This window comes from Ranitomeya variabilis, chromosome 2 (genome assembly GCF_051348905.1).
Source record: "Ranitomeya variabilis isolate aRanVar5 chromosome 2, aRanVar5.hap1, whole genome shotgun sequence".
Taxonomy (NCBI): Eukaryota; Metazoa; Chordata; class Amphibia; order Anura; family Dendrobatidae; genus Ranitomeya; species Ranitomeya variabilis.
In genome coordinates, this window is record NC_135233.1 from 364,665,994 (window position 1) to 364,693,941 (window position 27,948).

The 27,948-nt window shown below is 49.4% G+C and overlaps 1 protein-coding gene across 1 annotated transcript; it reads right to left on the minus strand.

Moving 5' to 3' along the window:
* Positions 1-63: 63 nt before the first annotated feature.
* On the minus strand, positions 64-27,945 carry SARS2 (seryl-tRNA synthetase 2, mitochondrial). The gene is made up of 16 exons (XM_077285784.1): positions 27,596-27,945; positions 18,460-18,555; positions 6,701-6,730; positions 6,295-6,435; positions 6,006-6,060; positions 5,304-5,367; positions 4,153-4,258; positions 3,508-3,555; positions 3,052-3,160; positions 2,885-2,930; positions 2,511-2,598; positions 2,316-2,428; positions 2,001-2,094; positions 1,745-1,837; positions 1,166-1,231; positions 64-528 (listed from the first exon to the last, which is right to left on the minus strand). Exons 1-16 carry the CDS (start codon positions 27,836-27,838, stop codon positions 403-405), a joined length of 1,518 nt encoding a protein of 505 aa, XP_077141899.1. The 5' UTR covers positions 27,839-27,945; the 3' UTR covers positions 64-402.
* Positions 27,946-27,948: the final 3 nt, after the last annotated feature.

A 27,948-nucleotide genomic window follows, 5' to 3' on the forward strand; every position in this document is an offset into this window, starting at 1 on the left:
GCGGCAGATGCTGCTCTTTAAGACAGGAGTCCATTAAACTCATAGAGCCAAAGAAGCAGAATGAACTGTACGGCACCTTTATTAAAGGCAATATCCACATCGGGATCCTGATTCATTTCTTATTAGTGACTATTAGTTTTTTCTGACATGATAAAAAATAAAATCCTGCATATACACAGCCACCACTAGGGGGAGGCAAGTGCAGTGCTATACAGTGAGTGATAAATGCAATAGGAGTTACATAAACTTTTATGTAAGGGGCTCCCCCTGGTGGCAGCTTTAGGTCACTGCCTTGTAACAGGAGCAGAATCTTTCGACACGAATGCTATTAGAGAATGTTTTTGGCCCGTTCTTCGCCCCGGCTCCATCCTCTCCGCCCCGACTCCATCCTCTCCGTCCTGGTCACATCTTGTTTGGCTTTTTTCTCTGGTTCGGTCCTATATATTTCTGTGGAGTGTACGATGGCTTGTCTATGATGTCAGCGCCCATGAACGGCTGGAGGACCTCAGGGATACGCACCCGGCCATCCTAAAGAAAAAGCACAGCAGGGTATAAGGGCTACAGCATGGACGCTTGTACTAACATACACCATGGACATGCCTAAGATGAGGGTCCAACCACTGGGAGACCACCATCCTGCAATCCGGCTGCTGCACGACCAGCGGTGACAGAAGAGGCGGCCGAGCGCGCACCGACTCTCTCCGTTCACTGCTACGGCAGCTGATAAATGGGGGTGCCTGGTGTCGGACCCCAACTGATCGGATACTGAAGCCCTGGCCTAAGAATAGGTTATTAGTGTCAGAGTACTAGACAATCCCTTTAAGAAGAGATGTACGTCTGTCTGCTCACAGCAATCAGTCTGTGGCCATCATTAGCCAGACTTACAGCAAAAGGGACAGGCCAGGATTAGAAGAACAAAGCAGCGCCACACCTGTCTGCAGGCGATGTTTGGTATTACAGCTCAGTCCCATTAACGTCAATAGAACAAAGATGTAAAGTCACCCGCAAGCCAGTCGGAGGCAGCAGCCATGTTTTCTTATAAAGTACAAACCCTTTATAGAGCGATCGGTAGTGATGTGTTCTTGGCAGAAGCAAAAAAGGACGCGATGGTGCTGGAGGAGTCCATATAAAATGGGACCAGTCATAGAAACCCTTCAGGACTCACCTGTAACTGGTTAGATTCCAGAATGGCGATGATGAGCCGGGGGACCGCACACGCCGTGCCGTTAATCTGCAATTATATAGGATACAGACTCAGCACAGGTCCGGTGCTACGGGCCGGCAGGGACGCAGATGATCCCGTGCTGGAGCTGTGGTGCCGGACTATCGGACTGGGTATTACAACAAGCAGAATAGAGGAGATTTGAAATCTTAATTAAAATCCTGGCTAAATTTGGTGAGAGCACGGTGATCTCCGGCCCTATAGAGACCGCTGCAGGGCAAACAGCGCCCCAACAATAAAAAGAGGCAGAACGCCACTGCAACTTACACCGCATAATGGCCATTCCAGGTACTGCAGCTCATTCACTTTAATAGGAGCCGAGCTGCAGTACCCGAGACTGGCCACTACACAGTGTGTGGTGCTGTGCTGTACTAAATCCACTCACTGTGAACACCTGGGACCTGCTGACAGCTGATTACTGGGGGTCCCGGACCACCAATAGATCGTGAGCCATGTGGTAAATGCATTTCCATGTTGACATGACCCTTTGACGGGTCCCTGGGTGGGTTGCAGTAATCTCACCGTGTGGACGTGCCGCAGCTCTCCGTCATTTCTCCGGTACATGATGTTCAGCCTCCGGCTCTGGAAGTCGGTGCAGTTTGATGCACTGGAGATCTTGGGGAATGGGAAGAATATTATTATTATTATTATGAGCACTATATGGAGGTAAATGTGTATAAGTAATGATGCCTCGTAGCGCCCTCTGCTGACCGCTCTGGTACTACATGGACAGGAGCTGCTCTGGCTGCAGCACGGGTATATAACATGGAGTACGCACCTCTCCGTACTTCCCTCGCCCCGGCATCCAGGCCTCTATGTCACATTTCTGGTAAGCGGGGAGCCCGAGTTCCTCACTTGGCATTTCCAAAACACTAGAAACATCACAAGGAAAATCTTATCCACAGATACAGTCGTGTGTACAGTATGGGACAGACTGGTGACGGCTGCGGCCCTTATTGCCCCTGTGGGTCCCCCTTCCATCACGCACTCCATGGGGGTTTTGAAAATTAAAGCCAACAAATCCGGATCCATGGGGTAAACCAGCCTGATCCCGAGATTCCCAGGATCCACAAGGATCTATGGTTTTACTCACTGAAAGTGTAACCCCAGATCGGAGAAAATCTCTTTCTGCAGCTCCAGAAACTCCTCCAGTAGCTCCTGACTCTCGTTACCAGTCTCATCAGCGGTGACCCCAAACATCTCAACCTGCAGAAGAGACGCCAACATGGTGACCGCGGCTCCGCAGTAAAGGATTGTGCCCTGAGACTCCCCGAGGGAAGACCGCGACCTTGGTGAAATGGTGAACTCGGTAGAGACCCCAAGTTTCCCGGCCGGTGTCGGTCTCTGCTCGGTAACATGTGCTGCAGCAAACAGTCCTGCCGACGAAAAACAGAAGAACATAGAGAGGAGGCGGGAGCGGGCGTGGATTACCATATGGTCGGGGTTCATACACTAAAGGGAGTGTCTGGTGCTGCTTCTTCTGCACCGGGAGGCGAGCAGTGCTGGTGGCGGTGCTCCGGCACATACCTGCCAGGATGAGTGCACAATCAGCAGATATCGGTCCTTATATGCTCCAACCTGCCGATAGTGCGCGTATCCTGGCAGGTATGTGCCGAACCACCGCAGCCAGCACCGGAGAACCCTCAGATAGTAAACACTCACCGAATGGGCAGATCGGCCAGTTCTACTGCATGATCCATAAAATAACCTGAGAAGAAAAGAAAGAGACCAGGAATGAAACGTGAGCAAAATGGACTCATCCCCCAACCTAGCGGCGAGTCCCAGACGCACTGGCCATTCTGTAAAACGAGGCCCAAACACGTAATTACCTGCGATTCCAACCTCCGAGGTCCCCGCCAGATGCAGGTCCGGGTGTGCAGATGGATCCATGCTGTAGACCTGCGAGCTGTGGGCGGTCGGCTGCATGCCACAACCTTCCTGGGACATGGGGGGGGTACAGGTCAGGCGGGGGGCACACAAGAAACACAAGGCTATTAAGGCAGAATAACGGAGAGTTGTGGCTCCCTCAGCTAACCCACAGGCTCAATATCCATGCGCAGGATAAAGCAAACTGCTGGTGACAGGAGCAAGAATTGGTATTAATGAGGGGCAGATTATCAGGCTTTTCTGGGTAAAGCCCCTCTCCATGGTGATTCTTTACCCATATCTGAGACCCTATCATGATAGTGCAGGACATAAAGTAGTATGGTTATGGTTCCAGCAATTCTTAACCTGCCCCCGCACATCCGTTTAAGAAAATAAAAAAAGATATGAAGTAGACTCACGAATACGGCTCCTTTCAGCATGTCCGGGACAGAGAGAGGAATAAATCCCTGCAACAGAGAGAAAAAAAGGAGTAAATAATGAGCAAGGACCCTTATCAGTCCTGAGAATAATGGAGGGGCAGCGGCACTGGGGCAATACTGGGGATGGGACCACGTGCTGCTCTCTATACAGTCAGTGACATTAAAGGGGTTGTCTGGTGACAAGACGCCATTGTGAACAGGTAGTAACTGGTTGATCAGAGGGGGTTTGTCCGCTGGGACCTCGCACGGATCAGCAGTGCACAAGTTCAACCGCCGCTCCATCTATTCCTTCTGGGGCTGCCAAGTGCTGTCCTCCATAGGGACCGAACGGTGCAGCAGTTGGCCATGTGCACTGGGGAGAATAATTCCCCGTTCTTCTGATCGCTGCAGGGTCCAGTTGTTGGACCCCACCGATCAGTAAGTTCGGATGACCGTGGCAAACTGCTCTGGGCATGGAGGGTCTCACCGTTTTGGGTAACAGATCTACATTCCTCATCTTCTACAATGAATCTGGTCTAGAGAATCCTGTACAGAGAAGAGGGCTGGCTGAGCGATAGAGAAAAGCGGTCAGCCAGCCCACTATGGCTCCGGTCACGAGTGACGATGGTGAGCTCGTCCATTTACCTTCTTTACGAGTTTGGTGATAGTGAAGTTCACCAGTGCGTGCTGCAACATGGAGCCGGACCCTCGCAGGTAGTAACAGCGGTTCCCAGAGATGTGCGAGAGACGTCTGAAGGAACAGGACAGAATCCACGTCAGATGCGCTGCCACCATACGTGCCCCCAGAGAGATGCGCCAACATGCACGCTCCCCACGGAGAGATGCGCCACCACATGTGCCCCCCGGAGAGATGCTCCACCACATGTGCCCCCAGAGAGCTGCGTCACCACCACACGTGCCCCCCAGAGAGCTGCGTCACCACCACACGTGCCCCCCAGAGAGCTGCGTCACCACCACATGTGCCCCCCAGAGAGATGCGCCACCACCACACGTGCCCCCCAGAGAGATGCGCCACCACCACACGTGCCCCCCAGAGAGATGCGCCACCACCACATGTGCCCCCCAGAGAGCTGCTTCACCACCACAAGTGCCCCCAGGAGAGATGCACCACCACCACATATGTCCCCCGGAGAGATGCGCCACCACCACACGTGACCCCAGAGAGATGTGCTACCACATGTGCCACCCAGAGATGCGTTACCACCACACGTGCCCCCAGCGAGGTGCGCCACCACCACACGTTTCCCCCAGAGAGCTGCATCACCACATGTGCCCCCCAGAGAGATGCGCCACAACTATACGTGCCCCCCAGAGAGATGTGCCACCACCACACATGCCCCCCGGAGAGATGCCCCACCACCACACGTGCCCCCCGGAGAGATGCCCCACCACCACATGTGCCCTCCAGAGAGCTGCGCCACAACTATACTGGCCCCCCAGAGAGATGCGCCACCACATGTGCCCCACCACCACACGTGCCCCCGGAGAGCTGGCTCTATACATCTACTCAGTACAACATGTTCCTTACATGACAAAGCTTTACCCGGAGGGCGCAGGGATAATTATCTGTAATGGTCCCGGCCATGGACTCCGCAGCAGCTGATAAAGCCGCCATCAGGTGCACAATGCCGTCACATTACACAGACAGGAGCGCAGGCTGGAAACTGCCTCCGGCCAAAGCCCATTATGTGATATTACCCAACGATAAAGAAGTCTGCCAGCACAATACAAAAGAAGAGACGGGGCAGGACGACCACGGGGCCAGGCCGGCGTACCTCTGTCTGATGATGTCCAGATCCTCCCCGATTTCCAGGTGACCCCGAACTTTAAAATCAAACTCTGGAAGCAAAAAAACGATAAAATTAACATATAATCTCCTCCGGACCCTTGGAGAGTCGCCTGTGCCGAACGTCTGCAGTGCCACAGCCACATAAAAAAATAAAAAACAATGAAATTTAAAACACCTGCCTTTTCAAAATTAATAAAATAAAACATTTGGAATTTCCACATCGTAAAATTCTATAGTATGAGAATATTAAAATGAATTAATCCAAACAGTAAACATTGCAGAAAAAAAAAAGAAAGGACAGAAAAAAAAAGAAGCTACGGCTGATGGAATAAAGGGAGGAAAAAAAATTAAATTACATAAAGCAAAAAAAAAAATAAATAATCACCCATTCCTGAAGGGGTTAACCAGCGCCACCACCTGATATACAGCTCTGAATATGGATGTTTTAGAGTCTTATTAACCTGATATATTGAGCTCCCCCTGGTGGCGACAACAGGTACAAGCATCCACAGTTTTCTTGGCTTCAGAGCTGAACTCTCCCAGAATTAACAAAAAATAAATAAAATGGCTGCTACCCAGCGTGCCATGGTTCCTGTCTGGTATATCTGCAGTATACACCACCTATGGGCAGATGTTTAACCACTTTATGACTATGGGACTGTTCACACAGCGCATCCTCCTTCCTTACCGGCCTTCTGCCCAACAACCTCCAGCAGCCGCGCGTTGCTCTCAGGCCCAACGGGCTGTAGAAGAAATGAGTCAATGTGAGCTAGAAAATATCACCCTGCTTACTGAGAACATCTGTGGCTGATGCCCCCACAAGCTGCAGACAGCGCCCCCTCTTGTGCATGGCCGGGTACTGCAGCTGAGTTTCATTCACAGTACTAGATACATACCATGGACAGTGGCGCTGTTACAGTCTGTTTTTTCTTTAACAACCCCCCCCACCATCCAAGGGGTCTTTTATTGCTACTCACGGTGCCCGGATGGGTCCTATTAGGCAACTTAAGGGCCCGAACATAGAATGACTCCTCCAGATCGTTCTCCTGCCGGTAGAGAGCGGACAGCTGTTGTCGGATCTCCTTCCCCCTGCTTCTGATTGTCAGGTACCTGGGGATCTAAATCACAAAAGGTAATAATAAGATTATAGCGATGAGGAACCATAAGTCCCAGCATGTCTTATATGTAATTCCTCACTCCAGCCATGAGCTTCTCCTTTTCGAGTCCCCAGTGATCAGCCGCTTCCCCCTCCACCCCCATATAAGATCACACTTGTGTCTGGCTGTCAGGCTACCGGCTGCAGCAGGCGCTCTCCCCCACAGACTATAAACTCCACCTCCACTCTGAAGCCCCGCCCCTTCATAGGAAATTGCAGATCCTTACCGACGGCAGATCCTGATGATCGTGTGTCAGCTGAGGGGAAAAGAGGGAGAATTAGGGAATCCAGAAATCAGGGGGTTTATACCAGAATGACAAAACTATGGACGACACATGCCCACTCTATATTACTACCCAGACTGCTCTGCAAAAGAAATCCAGCCACTTTATAGCCATACAGTAGATTTCACCCTCAAATACCCCTCTGCCTACCAGTGTAGTAATCAGCCAGTACAATATATAACCATATGCAGTGAGCTCCCCCTAGTAGTGGCTATATAACTCTGCATGTAGTGAGCTCCCCCTAGTGGTGGCTGTATAAATCTATATGCAATGAGCTTCCCCCTAGTGAACTTCCCCTAGTGGTCACTGTATAAATCTGTATGCAATCAGCTCCGCCTAGTGGTGGCTGTCTGAATCCATATGTAGTGAGCTCCCCCTAGTTGTGGCTGTATAAATCTGCATGTGGTGAGCTCCCCCTAGGGGTGGCTGTATAAGTCTATATGCAATGAGCTCCCCACTAGTGGTTGCTGTGAGCTCCCCCAGTGCTGGCTGTATAAATCGGTATGCAATGGGATCCCCCTAGTGTTGGCTGTCTGAATCCATATGTAGTGAGCTCCTCCTAGTGATGGCTGTCTAAATATCTGTGAGCTCCCACTAGGGGTGGCTATATAAATCTGTATGTAGTGAGCTCCCACTAGTGGTGGCTGTATAAATCTATAGTAGTGAGCTCCCCCTAGTGGTGGCTGTATAAATCTGTATGTAGTGAGCTCCCCCTAGTGGTGGCTGTATAAATCTATATGCAATGAGCTTCCCCCTAGTGAACTTCCCCTAGTGGTCACTGTATAAATCTATATGCAATGAGCTTCCCCCTAGTGAACTTCCCCTAGTGGTCACTGTATAAATCTGTATGCAATCAGCTCCGCCTAGTGGTGGCTGTCTGAATCCATATGTAGTGAGCTCCCCCTAGTTGTGGCTGTATAAATCTGCATGTGGTGAGCTCCCCCTAGGGGTGGCTGTATAAGTCTATATGCAATGAGCTCCCCACTAGTGGTTGCTGTGAGCTCCCCCAGTGCTGGCTGTATAAATCGGTATGCAATGGGATCCCCCTAGTGTTGGCTGTCTGAATCCATATGTAGTGAGCTCCTCCTAGTGATGGCTGTCTAAATATCTGTGAGCTCCCACTTGGGGTGGCTATATAAATCTGTATGTAGTGAGCTCCCACTAGTGGTGGCTGTATAAATCTGTATGTAGTGAGCTCCCCCTAGTGGTGACTGTATAAATCTGTATGTAGTGAGCTCCCCCTAGTGGTAGCTGTATAAATCTGTATGTAGTGTGCTCCCCCAGGTGGTGGCTGTATAAATCTGTATGTAGTGCGCTTCCCATAGTGGTGGCTGTATAAATCTGTATGTAGTGTGCTCCCCCTGGTGGTGGCTGTATAAATCTGTATATAGTGAACTCTTTTATTATAAAAATACAAAACTTACAATAAATAGCAAAAATCAAAACCCCAGCAAAAGCAACTGTCCGAGTCCAACATTACCCCCCCAGTCCAAAGCAAAGTCCGAGTCCAGCATAACTGCCCCCAGTCAAAGCAACCCCGCAAAAGAAAACAAAACTGCCTTCTTCTTTCTCAGAGAAGCTTCATCCATCTTTCCTTTCTTTCTTTATGTTGTTTTCTGTCCTTTACTCTTCTTTTCACTTTTTGATTCCTCCTCCCCAGGTTACCTCACCCAAGGAGAGAAGAAACATTTTATTAATACACACGCACATACACACTTCATACCAAACCTGACAAAGAAAACTCTGGTCCATCGCCCAAAAAGAAACATTATAGCCACCTGGCTTAAACACATCTATCTAAATCACACAAAAATTTTTTTTTTTTTTAATTTATATATATTTTTTTATTATTATTTCATTTTTTTAAATTTTTTTTTTTTTTTTTATTTATTTATTTTTTTTACACAGCAAACACAACTATAAACAACCTACCACCAAACCCACACAATACAAAAATAAGCTCACCGAGTAACTCATAACCTCTTGCTTACAGGTGCATTAACCCTGTAAGCCACAGGATCATCACCGTACAATACAATGCTACATAACTCTATATACAACACTTACCCAGAGCCAGGATTGGTGCCTGTAAGCCCTATATCAATAATTCACTTCTGCAAAACAAAAATCTGATAGTGAAAAGCCCCAGCCCGCCACCGGGAAACCGGAGATGACAGGCTTCTACCCTAACAATCCTTACCCTACCAGCCGTCCCTACCTGTCTAGACATCTGCCCCTATTCATCTACCTACCTTTCCCTGTCTCTCCCTGCCTGACCCTACTACCCTACCTATCTCACCGCGTGCCTACCTAACTGTCCCTAGGCTGTCCCTATCCTGTCCCTAACTATCTACCTGTCCCTACTGAAGCTATCTACCTGTCCCTATCATTTACCTGCTCATCTAAGCCCTAGGTACATTAAATGAGAACCCTCTCCAGAGAAGAGAGGCCCTCGCTGCACCCAGCCTGTCAAACTCCAGAGAGCGCACCTTCACCAGGCCACCCAGAATGTTCCTAACAACCTCGTCCTGGGGGAGGATTTTCTGCTGAGTTGACACTAAGCACCGTGCGTTCCATGTGTAAAACCTGACGACTAAACTGACTAGAAATAAAGTGCCCCGATCTCGGCCACCCAGGGATCCGAATGCCCCATACGCCCACTCCGCATAGGAAAGGTGTGCCAGCCGAGGCCAGCCTATGGAAGCACCCACCCTGTTGTAAACCCCTGTATTAAAAGGACACTGAAGGAGGAAGTGCTCCATGCTTTCCAGCGTGTCGCAACACCCCTCACGGGGACAACCCCGATCATCGGAGTTCCTACACTTCAGGTTGTCCCTTACATACAGTTTCCCATGGAAGCAGCGCCAAGCCAAGTCCCAAAACTTCAAGGGGACCCGTGTAGAATTCAATAACCTCAGCCCACCCTCCAGATCCCGACTTGGGCAATCTTTGAGCACCAGAGGCTTCTGGAAATGGGTCAACAGGACCCTCCTGTCAAGGAATTTCCTCGACATGGTCCTGATCTCCCACATTCCCAGACCCCACCGGCGGATCACCTTCAGAACCGGGGTAGCGTAAGCCGGGAGATGCCCGTGCGGTGTGCGCAGGTCCTTCACTTGCCCTCCTGTCTCCCATTCCTGGAAGAAGGGTCGAAGCCATCCCCTGCAGGAGAATACCCACGGAGGAGCCCTCTCTGACCAGAGGTTGGCGATGTTAGTCTTGACAAAAGTGTTTATTAGAAACACCACTGGGTTGACCATACCCAACCCTCCTAGTCTCCTCGTGCGGTACGTGACCTCCCGCTTGACTAGGTTCAGCCTATTTCCCCATAACATCTGGAAAAACAGGCTGTAGACCCGTGTCCAGAGCGGCTCTGGCAACATGCAGACACTGCCCAGGTATATTAACAAGGGTAGCAAAAAACCCTTAACCAGGCTAACCCTTTCCCTCAGGGTCAAAGACCAACCCTTCCATTGGTCCACCTTCTGGGCGGCGATCTTAAGTCTGCCCTCCCAATTTTGCTGGGGGTAGTCCCCAGGGCCAAATTCGATGCCTAGGATTTTTGCCGATGCCTGGGGCTCTGGAAGAGTGTCCGGGAGACCAAAACTAGGGTCACCCCCTCCCAGCCAGAGACTCTCACACTTTTCCTGATTAATTCTGGACCCAGAAGCCTCCGAGTAGCGATCAACCTCAGACATGACCCACTCTGCCTCCTCACCCGAGGACACGAAAAGGGAGACGTCATCGGCATACGCTACCACCCTCAGAGTGGCTTCCGGGGCCACCTGGTCCATCCTGACTCCCGCCAACGGCCCACGCTCAATCCTCCTTAAAAGGGGATCTATCGCGAACACGTATAACAGCGGGCTCAATGGACAGCCCTGGCGGACCCCAGACCCAACCTCAAAAGGGCAGCCAGACCAACCATTCACGAGCGGGAAAGTCTCTGCCCCCGCGTACAAGATCTTTAGCCAATTTACAAACCCCCCAGGCAGACCGTACCTCAGAAGGACGGACCAGAGGTACTCATGGTTAACCCGATCAAAAGCCTTCGCCTGGTCTAAGGACAGCAAGTACCCCTTCCAGTGACCTGCCCTGCCCTGCTCCACTGCCTCTCGGACACCGAGCACAGCACTAAACGTACTGCGGCCTGGAACAGAGCAGTGCTGGGCCCCCGAAAGGAGCCGGGGTGCAAACTTCACCAGCCGTTTGAACAGCACCTTTGCCAGAACCTTCCGGTCCGTATTGAGAAGCGCTATGGGACGCCAATTCTCAATACGGGACGGGTCCTTACCCTTTGACAGGATAATCAGGGCCGACTGCCTCATTGACCGGGAGAGAGCGCCCGAGGAGAGACACTCGTTAAACACCTCGGTCAAGAGGGGGACCAAGGAGTCCCTAAAGGTCTTATAAAACTCGGATGTTAAGCCATCCGGACCTGGCGATTTCTTAGGCCGAAGCCCATCAATGGCCAGTCGCACTTCCTCTTCCCTGATTGGTTCTGTCAAAACGTGAAGCGAGGGGTCATCTCCTGGCTCAGGGATGGCCTCGGCCAGGAAAGCCGACATCACGTTCCGATCCAGATCCCTCTTCCCCAAGAGGTGTGAGTAGAAAGATCTGATCACCTCCAGGATCCCTGATTTGGATCTGTTCAGGGAACCCGTATCGTCGACCAAACCTGTCACCACCTTACAACTCACTGACATCTTACAGTTTCTGTAGGGGTCAGGCGAGCGGTACCTCCCGAAATCCCTCTCAAAAACCAAAGATGTGTGCCTATCGTACTGACACCTCTTGAGTAAAGACTTCACTCTGGAGATCTCCTCACGGTCACCTCCAGCCGAGACGAGATGTTCGAGTTTCCTCCTCAGTTCCTGATACAGGCGGTACCTGCTCAGGCTCCTGAGGCTCGAGAGCCGGCGGAAGAAACTCGCAACCCGATCCTTGAACATCTCCCACCACTCTGACTTATCGCTACAGAGATCCAAAAGCGGTACCTGGCTCTGAAGAAAGTCCTCAAAGGATTGTCTTATCTCTGCTTCTTCCAAGAGGGACGAATTCAGCTTCCATAGTCCCCTTCCCATCCGAGGGGTTTCTGAAACATTCAGAGAAAAAGAAATCAGACAGTGATCGGAGAACTCCACCTCAACAACGGACACTGCTGAAGAGATGGCATCCTCCTTTAAAAAAAACCTGTCTATCCTAGACCTACAATTACCTCTATGAAAGGTGAAACCACAGTGACCTGGGGTGTGCCGGATGTGGACATCCACCAGGCGAGCGTCACTAGCTATGCTATTAAGAGTATTACTATCATAAGCCAGCCGGTCAATGGAGCCTCCCCTATCACGAAGCCTTGTGACAGTGTTAAAGTCACCTCCAAAGACCACCTGCCGACTCGTAAAAAGATAGGGCTTAATCTTCAGGAAGAGACATTTACGGTCCCACTTTGACTGCGGACCATAGATGTTAATGAGCCGAAGCTCCTGTCCCCTCATGAAGACGTCTAAGACCAGGCACCTCCCCATTTCTACCTCGATAACTCTCCGGCATTCAACCGATGCAGTCTTAAAAAGGACTGCCACCCCGCTACACGGCTCGGCCGCAAGAGACCAGTACGAAGACCCGCACCTCCACTCGCTCTCCGCCTTTCGTATGGCCCCCATATCGGTAAGCCTGGTCTCCTGCAAAAACAAAATTTCAGCCTCAAATCGGGTGAGAAAATCAAAGGCCGCAAATCTAGCCGCATCAGACTTTATACTAGCAACATTAATGGTCGCTAGAGTCAACGGGGTGGGTGCCGCCATCATGAGTGATCGAGTTAGATGGCCTTTTTCTTCCCCCCACCCTTTTTCTTAGCCCGCTCATCTCCGGACGATGAAGCCCCCCCTCTTCTTTTCAGAGAGACAGAGGTATCCATCCCTCCCACCTCTTTCTCATCTCCGGACCCAGGGTCGTCCCCACCTCCCGAGGAAGACACACCCCCTGGAGAAGGGACTCCCCCGCCTCCCAAAGGCCCTCCCGATGTTGCCTCCGGAACCTCACCCCCGACTCCCGTCTCAGCAGGATCGTCAAGGGCTTGGAACCGGTTGGAGAGGGGGATCAGAGGGGAGTCGATGGGACCTTCCTTAGGCACCTTGGTCAGGGAAGAAGATTTTCCACCTTTTTCCTTCTTTTTTTTACTTTTGGCACTCTTGGCACTCTTGGTACCCTTGTCACCCATTTCTTTTGGCTGTTCCCCTCCATCCTCATCAAAACTTTCATATTGAGAGGCATCTGAGAGATCAGCCACTTCCTCATTCTCCATCCGTCTGATCTCCTCATTCACCGCTTCCTCCCCCGGGGCCTCAGTGACATGAGCTGTCGCCTCGGAGGAGGGGGCAGCCATTACCCCAGTTTCCCGAGGCTCCTCCTGCCCCCTGCCCTCCTGACGCCTTGCCTGCCTCCGCTGGTAAGAGGGGCCCCTCGCCCTGCCATTCCTCATCGGCCCCTCAGCTCCTCCCCCGCTGCCACCTCCAACCCCTGCAGAAGTTGCACCGCCAGGAACTTCCTCGCGGCTCCCCTCCGCCCGGCCGGCCATGGCATTAGAGAAGGAACGAGGGCAGCGGCTGAACGGGTGACCTAGATCACCACACAGGTGACATCGAATGACACCACAGGATGCGGCGAGGTGACCCACCTCGCCACACAAGGCACATTTCTGCACCTTGCAGCCCGCGCTGAAGTGGCGAGGATCACCGCACCTGTGGCATACCTTCGGCTGCCCCTGGTAGAAGACCAGAATCCGATCCCTTCCCAGGAAAGCCGAGGAAGGGATGTGGGTGACAGTGCCACCTGAACGCTTCAACTTTACCATGAAGGTCCAGCCACCTGACCAGATACCAAAATCGTCCCGGTTCTTCTTAGGGACCTCCACAACCTCGCCGTAGCGGCTCAACCAGGTCATTATGTCAACGCCAGAAAGAGACTCATTACATGTTAAAACGGTCACTTTCTTCGGCCCACTTTGGCGAGAAATTGCTTCCACGGCGAACCCTCGCCAGCCGGGCTCCTCTTTTACCAGCTCATAATTCGACCAAAAGAGCTCCAAGCCCTCTGGCCGAACAAAGCTGATATCAAAGGTGGAGGTCCCAAAAGGATGTATCAGAGCAAAGATGTCAATAGCTCTGAAGTCCATCTTCATGAGGAGCTTCACTACATTTGTCCTGGATGGACACGCCTCATCGCCCCTCCAGCGAAGACGAACCACATTTCTCCTGGAGACCCCCTGCCCGGCTGTCGGGAGGGACCACACGGTCTCCCCCCCTTTTTTCTCTTGGAAGGCAGCTAGACCAAACTTATCTAGCCAGTAGGACAACGCCACCTCTCTTCCCTCTACATTGATCGTCCGCTCACCTTTTTTGAGGGCCTCCAGGAAACGGCGGCGAAAAGCTTCATTCCCTGGGTTCGGAGATGAGGAAGACCCCTGTGGAACCCCAGCGGCAGCAGCCGCATAACTAATGGCGGCTGCAGGTGAGGGGGACGATGGACCAGCCCCTATATTCCCTGAACCCTCAACCTCACAGTCAACCATCTCCACCTCACTTACCTCAGCCTCACCATTTTCACTGGTAGAAATCACCGCACTGGCACCATTCACACCAACCATACCTCCAGCAGAAACCACCCCTGACCCGTCACCATTATCACAGACAATATTCACACCACTTGCACCACTTCCATTCTTATTTACATTTACATTTTTGTTTGCATTTTTTTTCCTGCTTTCTGCTGGGGTTGTTATTTGCAGTGCAGCTGTCCCTTTAAGATCCATGCTGCAGGGTTTGATTACCACACCCTGCTTTGCAGCAGAGCATGTGCTGGCAGCTGCAGACTGTTGCTCCAGCCTCTCCTGCAGACTATCTGCACGCTCCTGCGTGCACTTCACCGCCGGGTCCCCCACAGATACAGGTGACACACATGCAGAGGACCCCGGCGGTGCGACCCCCTCCGGTGGGGGTGCGATCCGGGCCGGCATTACCGCAGCCATTACAGCTGCACCTGAGATGATAAGCGGTGCCGGGGTCCCGGATTTTGACCCAGCATCGGATCTGCATGTGGGAGACCCCGACACCACAGCACACGCCGCCGATGATGCGGCCCCGGCTGACAGCGCACCGCCAACACTGCGGGGAGCGGTGACCACCGGTAAGGTACCCACAGCCTCCACCCCCCGAGCGTCAGCGGGTGCAGCAGGCACCAGGCCGTCCCCCGTTTCCACAGAGGATCGGGCCTGGACACCTCCACAGATCTTATTACTGCCCGCCACAGGGCCACACTCCAGACCATGCACACTGTCCGGCTCTGCAGCCGCATGCCCACTCTCGCCCCCTCTGCTACCGCCAGCAGAGACGGCGACCTGCGCCATATGACTTGTACTCTCCCCGCTCCCTCGCACCGGACCCACTGCAGGTCCCGGGCCGGGGTGGGTAGCGGGCTCCACACAGCGGGACCGGGGGGTCCCAGGAAGGGGGACAAACACCAACCTCTCCTCCGATGTTTTCTTCCTTTTTTTGCTTTTCTTTTTCCCCCTCCTGGTTGCCTCGTCCCCGCAGACCTCATCCCCAAACTTCAGGTGGGCATAATTTACTGGGGACTCTAGCTGACGGATCTGCTGCAAGACGAGGCAACCCCCACTACTGCTGTTATCGCTGCTGCTATCGTCCGCATCACCCCCATCATCCTCTGAAATGCTATTGTCTGATGGGAGTGGGACCTGCACTGGATCTATCCCGCTGTATGTGGCCTGGAGATCACTTACCAAGCCCCCAGGTGGGTACGGTGCCTCCTCCATCTCCTCATGGTCCACCTCCTCCACCTGGGTCGGACGCCGAGACCCCTCTGGCTCCTTTGCAGCAGCCATGTTGTGGAATCGGTCCTCATTCTCTAGCTTTTCCCGGAAGGGCCCGCTGTTGGTTAATATCGCCGCTCTCCGGGCTTCCATGCCCTCAATGCAGATCCCCAGGCTGGATATCCTGGCTGTTAGGGCAGACTTCTCTGTGCGGGAGGCTCTGCTTGCAGCTTGCCTCACCTCCTTCAGCTCCTCCCGGAGTCTCCTGATGGTTTTCCCAGCCTCATCGTACTCGCTGAGGTACGCATGGACGCGGGAGCCATAGCTGGTAACCGGCTCCCGTGCGGCCCTAGTGCCCCAGTCCTTCGGCACCGCCGCCGCTGCACCTCTGCGAGTGCTCCGCTCACCTCCGGGAGGAGACACCGCAGTGGCCCTCGCCTCAGCCTTAGGGGCTTTGCAGCCCTCCTGGGTCTTCCTGGGCTCCTCCATGTTTTGGGCCTTGCCGGATCTGGTGACCCTCTTTGCCGGTAGCAATGAGCTCCCACCCCTCGCCGGCTTAGACCGAGGGGTGGGAGACGGGGACTCAGCCCCACAGTCCATCCACTACACCCCTCTCTTTCCTAGGTCAGAGAGGGGGGGAATTACTGGGTGAAAAAACTGGTTACTCTCCTGGAGCAAACAGAGCAGCACACCTTCCTCCACAGACTACAAGCTCCTAGTGGTGGCTGTGTAAATCTGTATGTAGTGAGCTCCCCCTAATGGTTGCTGTATAAATCTGTATGTAGTGAGCTCCCCCTAGTGGTAGCTGTATAAATCTGTATGTAGTGTGCTCCCCCTAGTGGTGACTGTATAAATCTGTATGTAGTGAGCTCCCCCTAGTGGTAGCTGTATAAATCTGTATGTAGTGTGCTCCCCCTAGTGGTGGCTGTATAAGGCTGGTTTCACACTTGCGTTTTGATCTGCAGCGTTTTTTAAAAAAACGCATGTGGTGAAAAAACGCATGAAAACGCATGGAAACGGTGCGTTTTTTTGACGCATGCGTTTTTGCGCCAAAAACAAAATTTGCGGCAAAACGCAGCGTTTTCCCGCATTTACATGCGTTTTTTCCCGCGTTTGCGTTTTTGAAACGCATGCTGAGAAGTGTGTGACAGCTGCCAAACATCAAAATCAACTAGAAAACACACTATTAATAGAATTAGCTAGGGTTAGGGTTAGGATCCCTAGGGTTAGGGGTAGCTTTTTATTAGAATGTCCTGGTCACCAGGTCACTGATAAGCCACCCCCCACCATCAAGGTGATAAAGGGATCCTAACCCTAACCCACCCCCCACCATCAAGGTGATAAAGGGATCCTAACCCTACCCCTAACCCTAAGCCACCCCCCACCATCAAGGTGATAAAGGGATCCAAACCCAAACCCTAACCCTACCCCTAACCATAGGGATCCAAACCCTAACCCTAAGGGTACCGTCACACAGTGCAATTTTGATCGCTACGACGGCACGATTCGTGACGTTGCAGCGTCGTATGATTATCACTCCAGCGTCGTAGACTGCGGTCACACTGTGCAATCACGGCGCTGGAGCGATGCTGAAGTCCCCGGGTAACCAGGGTAAACATCGGGTTACTAAGCGCAGGGCCGCGCTTAGTAACCCGATGTTTACCGTGGTTACCAGCGTAAAAGTAAAAAAAAACAAACCGTACATACTCACCATCTGATGTCCGTCAGGTCCCTTGCCGTCTGCTTCCTGCTCTGACTGAGTGCCGCCGTACAGTGAGAGCAGATCGCAGCGGTGACGTCACCGCTGTGATCTGCTCTCACTTTCCGTCCGGCAGTCAGTCAGAGCGGGAAGCGGACGGCAAGGGACCTGACGGACATCAGATGGCGAGTATGTACGGTTTGTTTTTTTTTTACTTTTACGCTGGTAACCACGGTAAACATCGGGTTACTAAGCGCGGCCCTGCGCTTAGTAACCCGATGTTTACCCTGGTTACCAGCGAACGCATCGCTGGATCGCTGTCACACACAACGATCCAGCGATGTCAGCGGGAGATCCAGCGACGAAAGAAAGTTTCAAACGATCTGCTACGACGTACGATTCTCAGCAGGATCCCTGATCGCTGCTGCGTGTCAGACACTGCGAGATCGTATGGATATCGCTGGAACGTCACGGATCGTACCGTCGTAGCGATCAAAATTGCACTGTGTGACGGTACCCTAAGGGTTAGGGTTAGGGTTAGGATCCCTAGGGTTAGGGTTTTCTTGTTTTTTTTTGTGTTTTCTTGTGTTTTTCTAAAAAAAGCATGCGTTTTTAACGCAAACAAACGCATGTGCTTAAAAACGCATGCGTTTACATAGACAGCAATGCATTTTTTTGCCGCGAAAAAACGCATGCGTTTTTTCGCGGCAAAAAAAACGCTGCTAGAAATTACTACAGGTTGCATTTCTGCAAATGAACGCACGCGTTAAAAAAAAAATGCGTTGCCGAAAACGCGTCAAAACGCATGCGAAAAAACGCATGCGTTTTTAATGTTAAGTATAGGAAAAAAACGCACGCGTTTTTAATGTTAAGTATAGGAAAAAAAAGCATGCGTTTTTTAGCGCTAAAACGCAGCTTACAAAAACGCAAGTGTGAAACCAGCCTAAATCTGTATGTAGTGAGCTCCCCCTAGTGGTGGCTGTATACATCTGTATGCAGTGAGCTCCCGCTAGTGGTGGCTGCATGTAGTCAGAATTCCCACTGAATGGTACTGTGAAGGGAAGCAGAGGATTGGAGCGCTGACCCCACAAATTACGTGTGACCTCATTATATAACACTAATCGATACAGGCTGTATACGAGTCACTGACCTCTGGTGACCCCCAACACTCACCATCATTTCCTTGACCTCATTGGCCACTTGTGATTTCTCCTCCTCCAGGCTGTGAATGTCTCGTCTTAACGCCTGCAGCTCTTCCCAGACCTCCACCTGCGAGGACAGAGAGAGGAGGGCGTCCATTACAGGTCTGCACAGGGTCGGCCTTAGGCCGGGGTCACACTAGACCGTAATACGGACGAGTGCTATGCGCTAAAAAAAAATCGCATAGCACTCGGCCCAATGTTAACCTATGGTCCAGCTCCCATCATCCGATATTTTCTCCACCGTATTCAGGATCCGAGGGAAATCGCAGCATGCTGCGATTGTCAGCGTATCTCGGCCGAGACTCGCCAATGCAAGTCTATGGGTGCGAGAAAAAAATCGGATTACACACGGACCATGTGTGTGCATTGCGAGAAATACGCAGCGGTGTTAGAGAAAAGCCAGTAATTCAATTGCCGGCTTTTCATTACTCCTGCCTAAACCAGACATGATGAGACATGATTACATACAGTAAACCATCTCATATCCCTTTTTTTTTGCATATTCCACATTACTAACATTAGTAGTGTGTATGTGCAAAATGTGGGCGCTGTAGCTTGTAAAATAAAGGGTTAAATCGCGGAAAAAATTGGCGTGGGCTCCCGCGCAATTTTCTTTGCCAGAGCGGTAAAGCCAGTGACTGAGGGCAGATATTAATAGCCAGGAGAGGGTCCACGGTTATTGCCCCCCCCCCCCGGCTACAAACATCTGCCCCCAGCCACCCCAGAAAAGGCACATCTGGAAGATGCGCCTATTCTGGCACTTGGCCACTCTCTTCCCACTCCCTGTAGCGGTGGGATATGGGGTAATGAAGGGTTAATGCCACCTTGCTATTGTAAGGTGACATTAAGCCAGATTAATAATGGAGAGGCGTCAATTATGTCACCTATCCATTATTAATCCAATTGTATGAAAGGGTTAAAAAACACACACACACACACACATTATTAAAAAGTATTTTAACCCCTTCATGACCCAGCCTATTTTGGCCTTAATGACCTGGCCGTTTTTTGCAATTCTGACCAGTGTCCCTTTATGAGGTAATAACTCAGGAACGCTTCAACGGATCCTAGCGATTCTGAGAATGTTTTTTCGTGACATATTGGGCTTCATGTTAGTGGTAAATTTAGGTCAATAATTTCTGAGTTTATTTGTGAAAAAAACGGAAATTTGGCGAAAATTTTGAAAATTTCGCAATTTTCACATTTTGAATTTTTATTCTGTTAAACCAGAGAGTTATGTGACACAAAATAGTTAATAAATAACATTTCCCACATGTCTACTTTACATCAGCACAATTTTGGAAACATTTTTTTTTTTTTGCTAGGAAGTTACAAGGGTTAAAATTTGACCAGTGATTTCTCATTTTTACAACAAAATTTACAAAACCATTTTTTTTAGGGACCACCTCACATTTGAAGTCAGTTTGAGGGTTCTATATGGCTGAAAATACCCAAAAGTGACACTATTCTAAAAACTGCACCCCTCAAGGTGCCCAAAACCACATTCAAGAAGTTTATTAACCCTTCAGGTGTTTCACAGCAGCAGAAGCAACATGGAAGTAAAAAATGAACATTTAACTTTTTAGTCACAAAAGTGATCTTTTAACAACAATTTTTTTATTTTCCCAAGGGTAAAAGGAGAAACTGGACAACGGACGTTGTTGTCCAATTTGTCCTGAGTACGCTGATACCTCATATGTGGGGGTAAACCACTGTTTGGGCGCACGGCAGGGCTCGGAAGGGAAGGAGCGCCATTTGACTTTTTGAATGAAAAATTGGCTCCAATCTTTAGCGGACACCATGTCGCGTTTGGAGAGCTCCCGTGTGCCTAAACATTGGAGCTCCCCCACAAGTGACCCCATTTAGGAAACTAGACCCCCCAAGGAACTTATCTAGAAGCATAGTGAGCACTTTAAACCCCCAGGTGCTTCACAAATTGATCCGTAAAAATGAAAAAGTACTTTTTTTTTCACACAAAATTTCTTTTAGCCTCAATTCTTTCATTTTCACATGGGCAACAGGATAAAATGGATCCCAAAATTTGTTGGGCAATTTCTCCTGAGTACGCCGATACCTCATATGTGGGTGTAAACCACTGTTTGGGTGCACGGCAAGGCTCGGAAGGGGAGGCGTGCCATTTGACTTTTTGAATGGAAAATTAGCTCCAATCGTTAGCGGACACCATGTCGCGTTTGGAGAGCCCCTGTGTGCCTAAACATTGGAGCTCCCCTACAAGTGACCCTATTTTGGAAACTAGACCCCCCAAGGAACTTATCTAGATGCATAGTGAGCACTTATAACCCCCAGGTGCTTCACAGAAGTTTATAACGCAGAGCCGTGAAAATAAAAAATAATTTTTCTTTCCTCAAAAATGATTTTTAGCCCAGAATTTTTTATTTTCCCAAGGGTAATAGGAGAAATTGGACCCCAAATGTTGTTGTCCAGTTTGTCCTGAGTACGATGATACCCCATATGTGGGGGTAAACCACTGTTTGGGCGCACGGCAGGGCTCGGAAGGGAAGGCACGCCATTTGGCTTTTTGAATGGAAAATTAGCTCCAATCATTAGCGGACACCATGTCGCGTTTGGAGAGCCCCTGTGTGCCTAAACATTGGAGCTCCCACACAAGTGACCCCATTTTGGAAACTAGACCTCCCAAGGAACTAATCTAGATGTGTGGTGAGCACTTTGAACCCCCAAGTGCTTCACAGAAGTTTATAACGCAGAGCCATGAAAATAAAAAATAATTTTTCTTTTCTCAAAAATGATTTTTTAGCCCACAATTTTTTATTTTCCCAAGGGTAACAGGAGAAATTGGACCCCAAAAGTTGTTGTCCAGTTTCTCCTGAGTACGCTGATACCCCATATATGGGGGTAAACCACTGTTTGGGCACATGCCGGGGCTCGGAAGGGAAGTAGTGACGTTTTGGAATGCAGACTTTGATGGAATGGTCTGCGGGCATCATGTCACGTTTGCAGAGCCCCTGATATGCCTAAACAGTAGAAACCCCCCACAAGTGACCCCATTTTGGAAACTAGACCCCCCAAGGAACTTATCTAGATGTGTGGTGAGCATTTTCAACCCCCAAGTGCTTCACAGAAGTTTATAACGCAGAGCCGTGAAAATAAAAAATAATTGTTCTTTCCTCAAAAATTATGTTTTAGCAAGTAATTTTTTATTTTTGCAGGGTAACAGGAGAAATTGGACCCCAATATTTGTTGCCCAGTTTATTGTGAGTACGCTGATACCCCATATGTGGGGGTAAACCACTGTTTGGGCACACGTCAGGGCTCGGAAGGGAATTAGTGACATTTGAAATGCAGACTTTGATGGAATGGTCTGCGGGCGTCACATTGCATTTGCAGAGCCCCTGATGTGCCTAAACAGTAGAAACACCCCACAAGTGACCCCATTTTGGAAACTAGACCCCCGAAGGAACTTATCTAGATGTGTGGTGAGCACTTTCAACCCCCAAGTGCTTCACAGAAGTTTATAACGCAGAGCCGTGAAAATAAAAAATAATTGTTCTTTCCTCAAAAATTATGTTTTAGCAAGTAATTTTTTATTTTTGCAAGGGTAACAGGAGAAATTGGACCCCAACAGTTGTTGCCCAGTTTGTCCTGAGTACGCTGGTACCCCAAATGTGGGGGTAAACCACTGTTTGGGCGCACGTTGGGGCTTGGAAGGGAGGGAGCACCATTTGACTTTTTGAACGCAAGATTGGCTGGAATCAATGGTGGCGCCATGTTGCGTTTGGAGACCCCTGATGTGCCTAAACAGTGGAAACCCCTCAATTCTAACTTCAACACTAACCCCAACACACCCCTAATCCTAATCCCAACTGTAGCCATAACCCTAATCACAACCCTAACCCCAACACACCCCTAACCACAACACACCCGTAACCCTAATTCAAACCCTAACCCTAATCCCAACCGTAACCCTAATCCCAACCCTAACCACAACTGTAACCCCAACACACCCCTAACCCTATCCGTAACCCTAACCACAAGCCTAATCTTAACCCTATTTCAAACCCTAGCCCTAATTCCAACCCTAACTCTAATTCCAACCCTAACCCTAAGGCTATGTGCCCACGTTGCGGATTCGTGTGAGATTTTTCCGCACGATTTTTGAAAAATCTGCAGGTAAAAGGCACTGCGTTTTACCTGTGGATTTACAGCAGATTTCCAGTGTTTTTTTGTGCGGATTTCACCTGCGGATTCCTATTGAGGAACAGGTGTAAAACGCTGCGGAATCCGCACAAAGAATTGACATGCTGCGGAAAATACAACGCAGCGTTTCTGCACGGAATTTTCCGCACCATGGGCACAGCGGATTTGGTTTTCCATAGGTGTACATGGTACTGTAAACCTGATGGAAAACTGCTTCGAATTCGCAGCGGCCAATCCGCTGCGGATCCGCGGCCAATCCGCACTGTGTGCACATGCCATAACCCTACCCCTACCCCTACCCCTACCCGTAACCCTACCCCTAACCCTACCCCTAGTTCTAACCCTAACCCTAGTGGAAAAAGAAAAAAAAATATTTTCTTTATTTTATTATTGTCCCTACCTATGGGGGTGATAAAGGGGGGGTTTATTTATTATTTTTTTATTTTGATCGCTGCGATAGAACCTACCACAGCGATCAAAATGTACTTGTAATGAATCTGCCGGCTGGCAGATTCGGCGGGCGCACTGCGCATGCGCCCGCCATTTTCCAAGATGGCGGCGCCCATGGACAAGACGGCCGGACACCTGGAGGGACATCGAAGCTAGGTAAGTATGGGGGGGTGGGATCGGAACACGGGGGGGGGGGGGGGGGGATCGGAGGACCGGGGGAGCGGACAGGAGGGAGGAGGGGAGCGGACAGGAGATCGGGACAGAACGGAGGACTGGGGGGGCGATCGGTGGCGGTGGGCAGATCGGGGTCTCCAGCCATGGCAGATGCTATTGCAGCATCGGCCATGGCTGGATTGTAATACTTCACCATTTTCATAGGTGAAATATTACAAATCGCTCTGATTGGCTGTTGAAAGTGAAACAGCCAATCAGAGCGATCGTAGCCACGGGGGGGTGAAGCCACCCCCTCTGGGCTGAAGTACCACTCCCCCTGTCTCTGCAGATCGGGTGAAAATGGAGTTAACCCTTTCACCTGATCTGCAGGGACGCGATCTTTCCATGACGCCACATAGGCGTCACAGGTCGGATTGGCACCGACTTTCATGACGCCTACGTGGCGTCAAAGGTCGGGAAGGGGTTAATGAAATAAACACACAGGTTGCTTTAGTATTTTATTGTTCTCTCAATCCATCTCAAGACCCTCGCTTGGCAAAATAATAAACCCACAATATACATACCCTTCTCTGATGAACTGTCAGGTCCCACGAGGTAATCCATCTGAAGGGGTTAATTATTTTACAGGCAGGAGCTGCGCTAATGCACTCGCTCGTGCCTGTAACCCCCGGGGATTGAAGGAAAGCTGGGTGATCTGTACTCACATTGAGTTGCGGTGAGGCGCCCTCTGGTGGATGAACTCATATGAACTCGAGCGTGGGAACTTTTCCAAGGCTGCAGTTCATGAGAACATCCACCAGAGGGCGCCTCACCGCGACTCAATGTGAGTACAGATCACCCAGCTTTCCTTCAATCCCCGGGGGTTACAGGCACGAGCGAGTGGTTTAGCGCAGCTCCTGCCTGTAAAATAATTAACCCCTTCAGATGGATTACCTCGTGGGACCTGACAGTTCATCAGAGAGGGTATGTATATTGTGGGTTTATTATTTTGCCAAGCGAGGGTGTTGCTGATGGATTGAGAGAACAATAAAATACTAAAACAACCTGTGTGTTTATTTCATTAAAATACTTTTTAATCATGTGTGTGTGTTTTTTAACCCTTTCATACAATTGGATTAATAATGGATAGGTGTCATAATTGACACCTCTCCATTATTAATCTGGATTAATGTCACCTTACAATAGCAAGGTGGCATTAACCCTTCATTACCCCATATCCCACTGCTACAGGGAGTGGGAAGAGAGTGGCCAAGTGCCAGAATAGGCGCATCTTCCAGATCTGCCTTATCTGGGGCGGCTGGGGGCAGATGTTTTTAGCCACGGGGGGCCAATAACCATGGACCCTCTCCTGGCTATTAATATCTGCCCTCAGTCACTGGCTTTACCGCTCTGGTGGAAAAAATTGCGCGGGAGCCCATGCCAATTTTTTCCGCAATTTAACCCTTAAATTTAATAGCTACAGTGGCCAAATTTTGCACATACACACTACTAACATTAGTAGTGTGGAATATGCAAAAAAAATGGGGATATGAGATGGTTTACTGTATGTAAACCATGTCTCATATCCTGTCGGGTTTGAGAAGGAGAAATGAGAAGCCGGCAATTGAATTACCGGCTGTTCACAGATATCGCGCTGAATTAAATATAAATACAGAATGAATATATATATATATATATATATATATATATATATATATATATATATATATATATATATATATATATATATATATATATATATATATATATACACACACATATATATATACATACACAGGTCCTTCTCAAAAAATTAGCATATAGTGTTAAATTTCATTATTTACCATAATGTAATGATTACAATTAAACTTTCATATATTATAGATTCATTATCCACCAACTGAAATTTGTCAGGTCTTTTATTGTTTTAATACTGATGATTTTGGCATACAACTCCTGATAACCCAAAAAACCTGTCTCAATAAATTAGCATATCAAGAAAAGGTTCTCTAAACGACCTATTACCCTAATCTTCTGAATCAACTAATTAACTCTAAACACATGCAAAAGATACCTGAGGCTTTTAAAAACTCCCTGCCTGGTTCATTACTCAAAACCCCCATCATGGGTAAGACTAGCGACCTGACAGATGTCAAGAAGGCCATCATTGACACCCTCAAGCAAGAGGGTAAGACCCAGAAAGAAATTTCTCAACAAATAGGCTGTTCCCAGAGTGCTGTATCAAGGCACCTCAATGGTAAGTCTGTTGGAAGGAAACAATGTGGCAGAAAACGCTGTACAACTAGAAGAGGTGACCGGACCCTGAGGAAGATTGTGGAGAAGGACCGATTCCAGACCTTGGGGAACCTGAGGAAGCAGTGGACTGAGTCTGGTGTGGAAACATCCAGAGCCACCGTGCACAGGCGTGTGCAGGAAATGGGCTACAGGTGCCGCATTCCCCAGGTAAAGCCACTTTTGAACCATAAACAGCGGCAGAAGCGCCTGACCTGGGCTACAGAGAAGCAGCACTGGACTGTTGCTAAGTGGTCCCAAGTACTTTTTTCTGATGAAAGCAAATTTTGCATGTCATTCGGAAATCAAGGTGCCAGAGTCTGGAGGAAGACTAGGGAGAAGGAAATGCCAAAATGCCTGAAGTCCAGTGTCAAGTACCCACAGTCAGTGATGGTGTGGGGTGCCATGTCAGCTGCTGGTGTTGGTCCACTGTGTTTCATCAAGAGCAGGGTCAATGCAGCTAGCTATCAGGAGATTTTGGAGCACTTCATGCTTCCATCGGCTGAAATGCTTTATGGAGATGAAGATTTCATTTTTCAGCACGACCTGGCACCTGCTCACAGTGCCAAAACCACTGGTAAATGGTTTACTGACCATGGTATTACTGTGCTCAATTGGCCTGCCAACTCTCCTGACCTGAACCCCATAGAGAATCTGTGGGATATTGTGAAGAGAAAGTTGAGAGACGCAAGACCCAACACTCTGGATGAGCTTAAGGCCGCTATTGAAGCATCCTGGGCCTCCATAACATCTCAGCAGTGTCACAGGCTGATTGCCTCCATGCCACGCCGCATTGAAGCAGTCATTTCTGCCAAAGGATTCCCGACCAAGTATTGAGCGCATAACTGAACATTATTATTTGATGGTTTTTTTGTTTGTTATTAAAAAACACTTTTATTTGATTGGACAGGTGAAATATGCTAATTTATTGAGACAGGTTTTTTGGGTTATCAGGAGTTGTAGGCCAAAATCATCAGTATTAAAACAATAAAAGACCTGACAAATTTCAGTTGGTGGATAATGAATCTATAATATATGAAAGTTTAATTGTAATCATTACATTATGGTAAATAATGAAATTTAACACTATATGCCAATTTTTTGAGAAGGACCTGTATATACACTGTATATATGTTTTCCCGAACATTTGAGCACATAAATCCATTAGATGTCGGTTTTGCAAGCTTGCGAGAAAATCTCGGCATACGGATGCCATACGGATGTCACACGGATGTCAAAGGGATCATTTGATGCGAGGAAATCGCATCCTCGCACTGCACACGGATCACTGTTTTGGAAACATTTGTGCGATTCTCGTCCGTGAAAAACGGACCGTTTTTTTATACGTTGTGTGTGTCCCCGGCCTTACATGTACGATCGCAGGGAGCCACCGAGGGGCCGTTCATTTCTAGGGGGCAGACAAGTCTCAGGACTCCCGCCTCCCTTTGGTTTTTTTTTACTTGCAGTTTCCTTATTGTCACTATTTCGAAATCAAAGCTTTAAATTTTGAAAAAAAAACAAAAAACTAAAAATGTAAAATCAGAGAGTCGGTATCAGGAATCATCGCATCTGGAAAAGACCGATCCGTCCAGATAGAAAAGTATATAACCAGAAAGCATCGCAGGGTCAGAAAAAAAATAAAAAAATAAAAAAAAAATACAGGACTCAAAAAAATGGCCCAGAAATTATTAGTTTTACTTTTTACGAGTTTCTAGATTTTTTTTTTATTTGATTTAGAAAAAAAACAAAAACAGAACAATGGTGGAATTGCAAATTATTATTTTTTCCACCGTTTTGTCGAACTTTTTTTTCTCAGATTTTACAGTAAATTAAATGACGTCATTCAAAACAACTAAAAAAAAAGTTTTGACCCTTAGAAAAGGAGACCAAATTTAGATTTGTCCCGGCAGGAAAGGGTTAACTCAAACAACAGCGGCCCCTGCTGGTCACATTGCAGTACTACACGTAGTAACATTCTCCGCCAGTAGCGGAGCTGAGCGCCCTCTGGTGTCCAGGTCAGGCAGCTGTTCTCTCACCAGCGCCCGCAGCTCTCCCTCCGGAGGTCTCCCCGGTCTCCTCTCCGACAGCTCACGCTCCGCAGCATCTATGTCCCGGCTCAGGGTGTCCATATCCAGCTGAGGGCGGCTGCAGTAACCTTCCCGTACATAGTCGTACAGCCGGCTGGGAGGCGCCGACTCTCCGGTGCTCAGAGCCCGCACCCCTGAAAGTCCCCGGCACATAGAACGGGCACATAACCTGAGCAGCGTGCGGGCCGCCATCTTTCAGTGTTGGAAATCGAGCCATCCAATCAGAAGGGAGTATGAAGTGAAACAACTGACCAATCAAAAAACCGGAGGCGATTCAGTTCACTAAGACGAACCAATCAAAG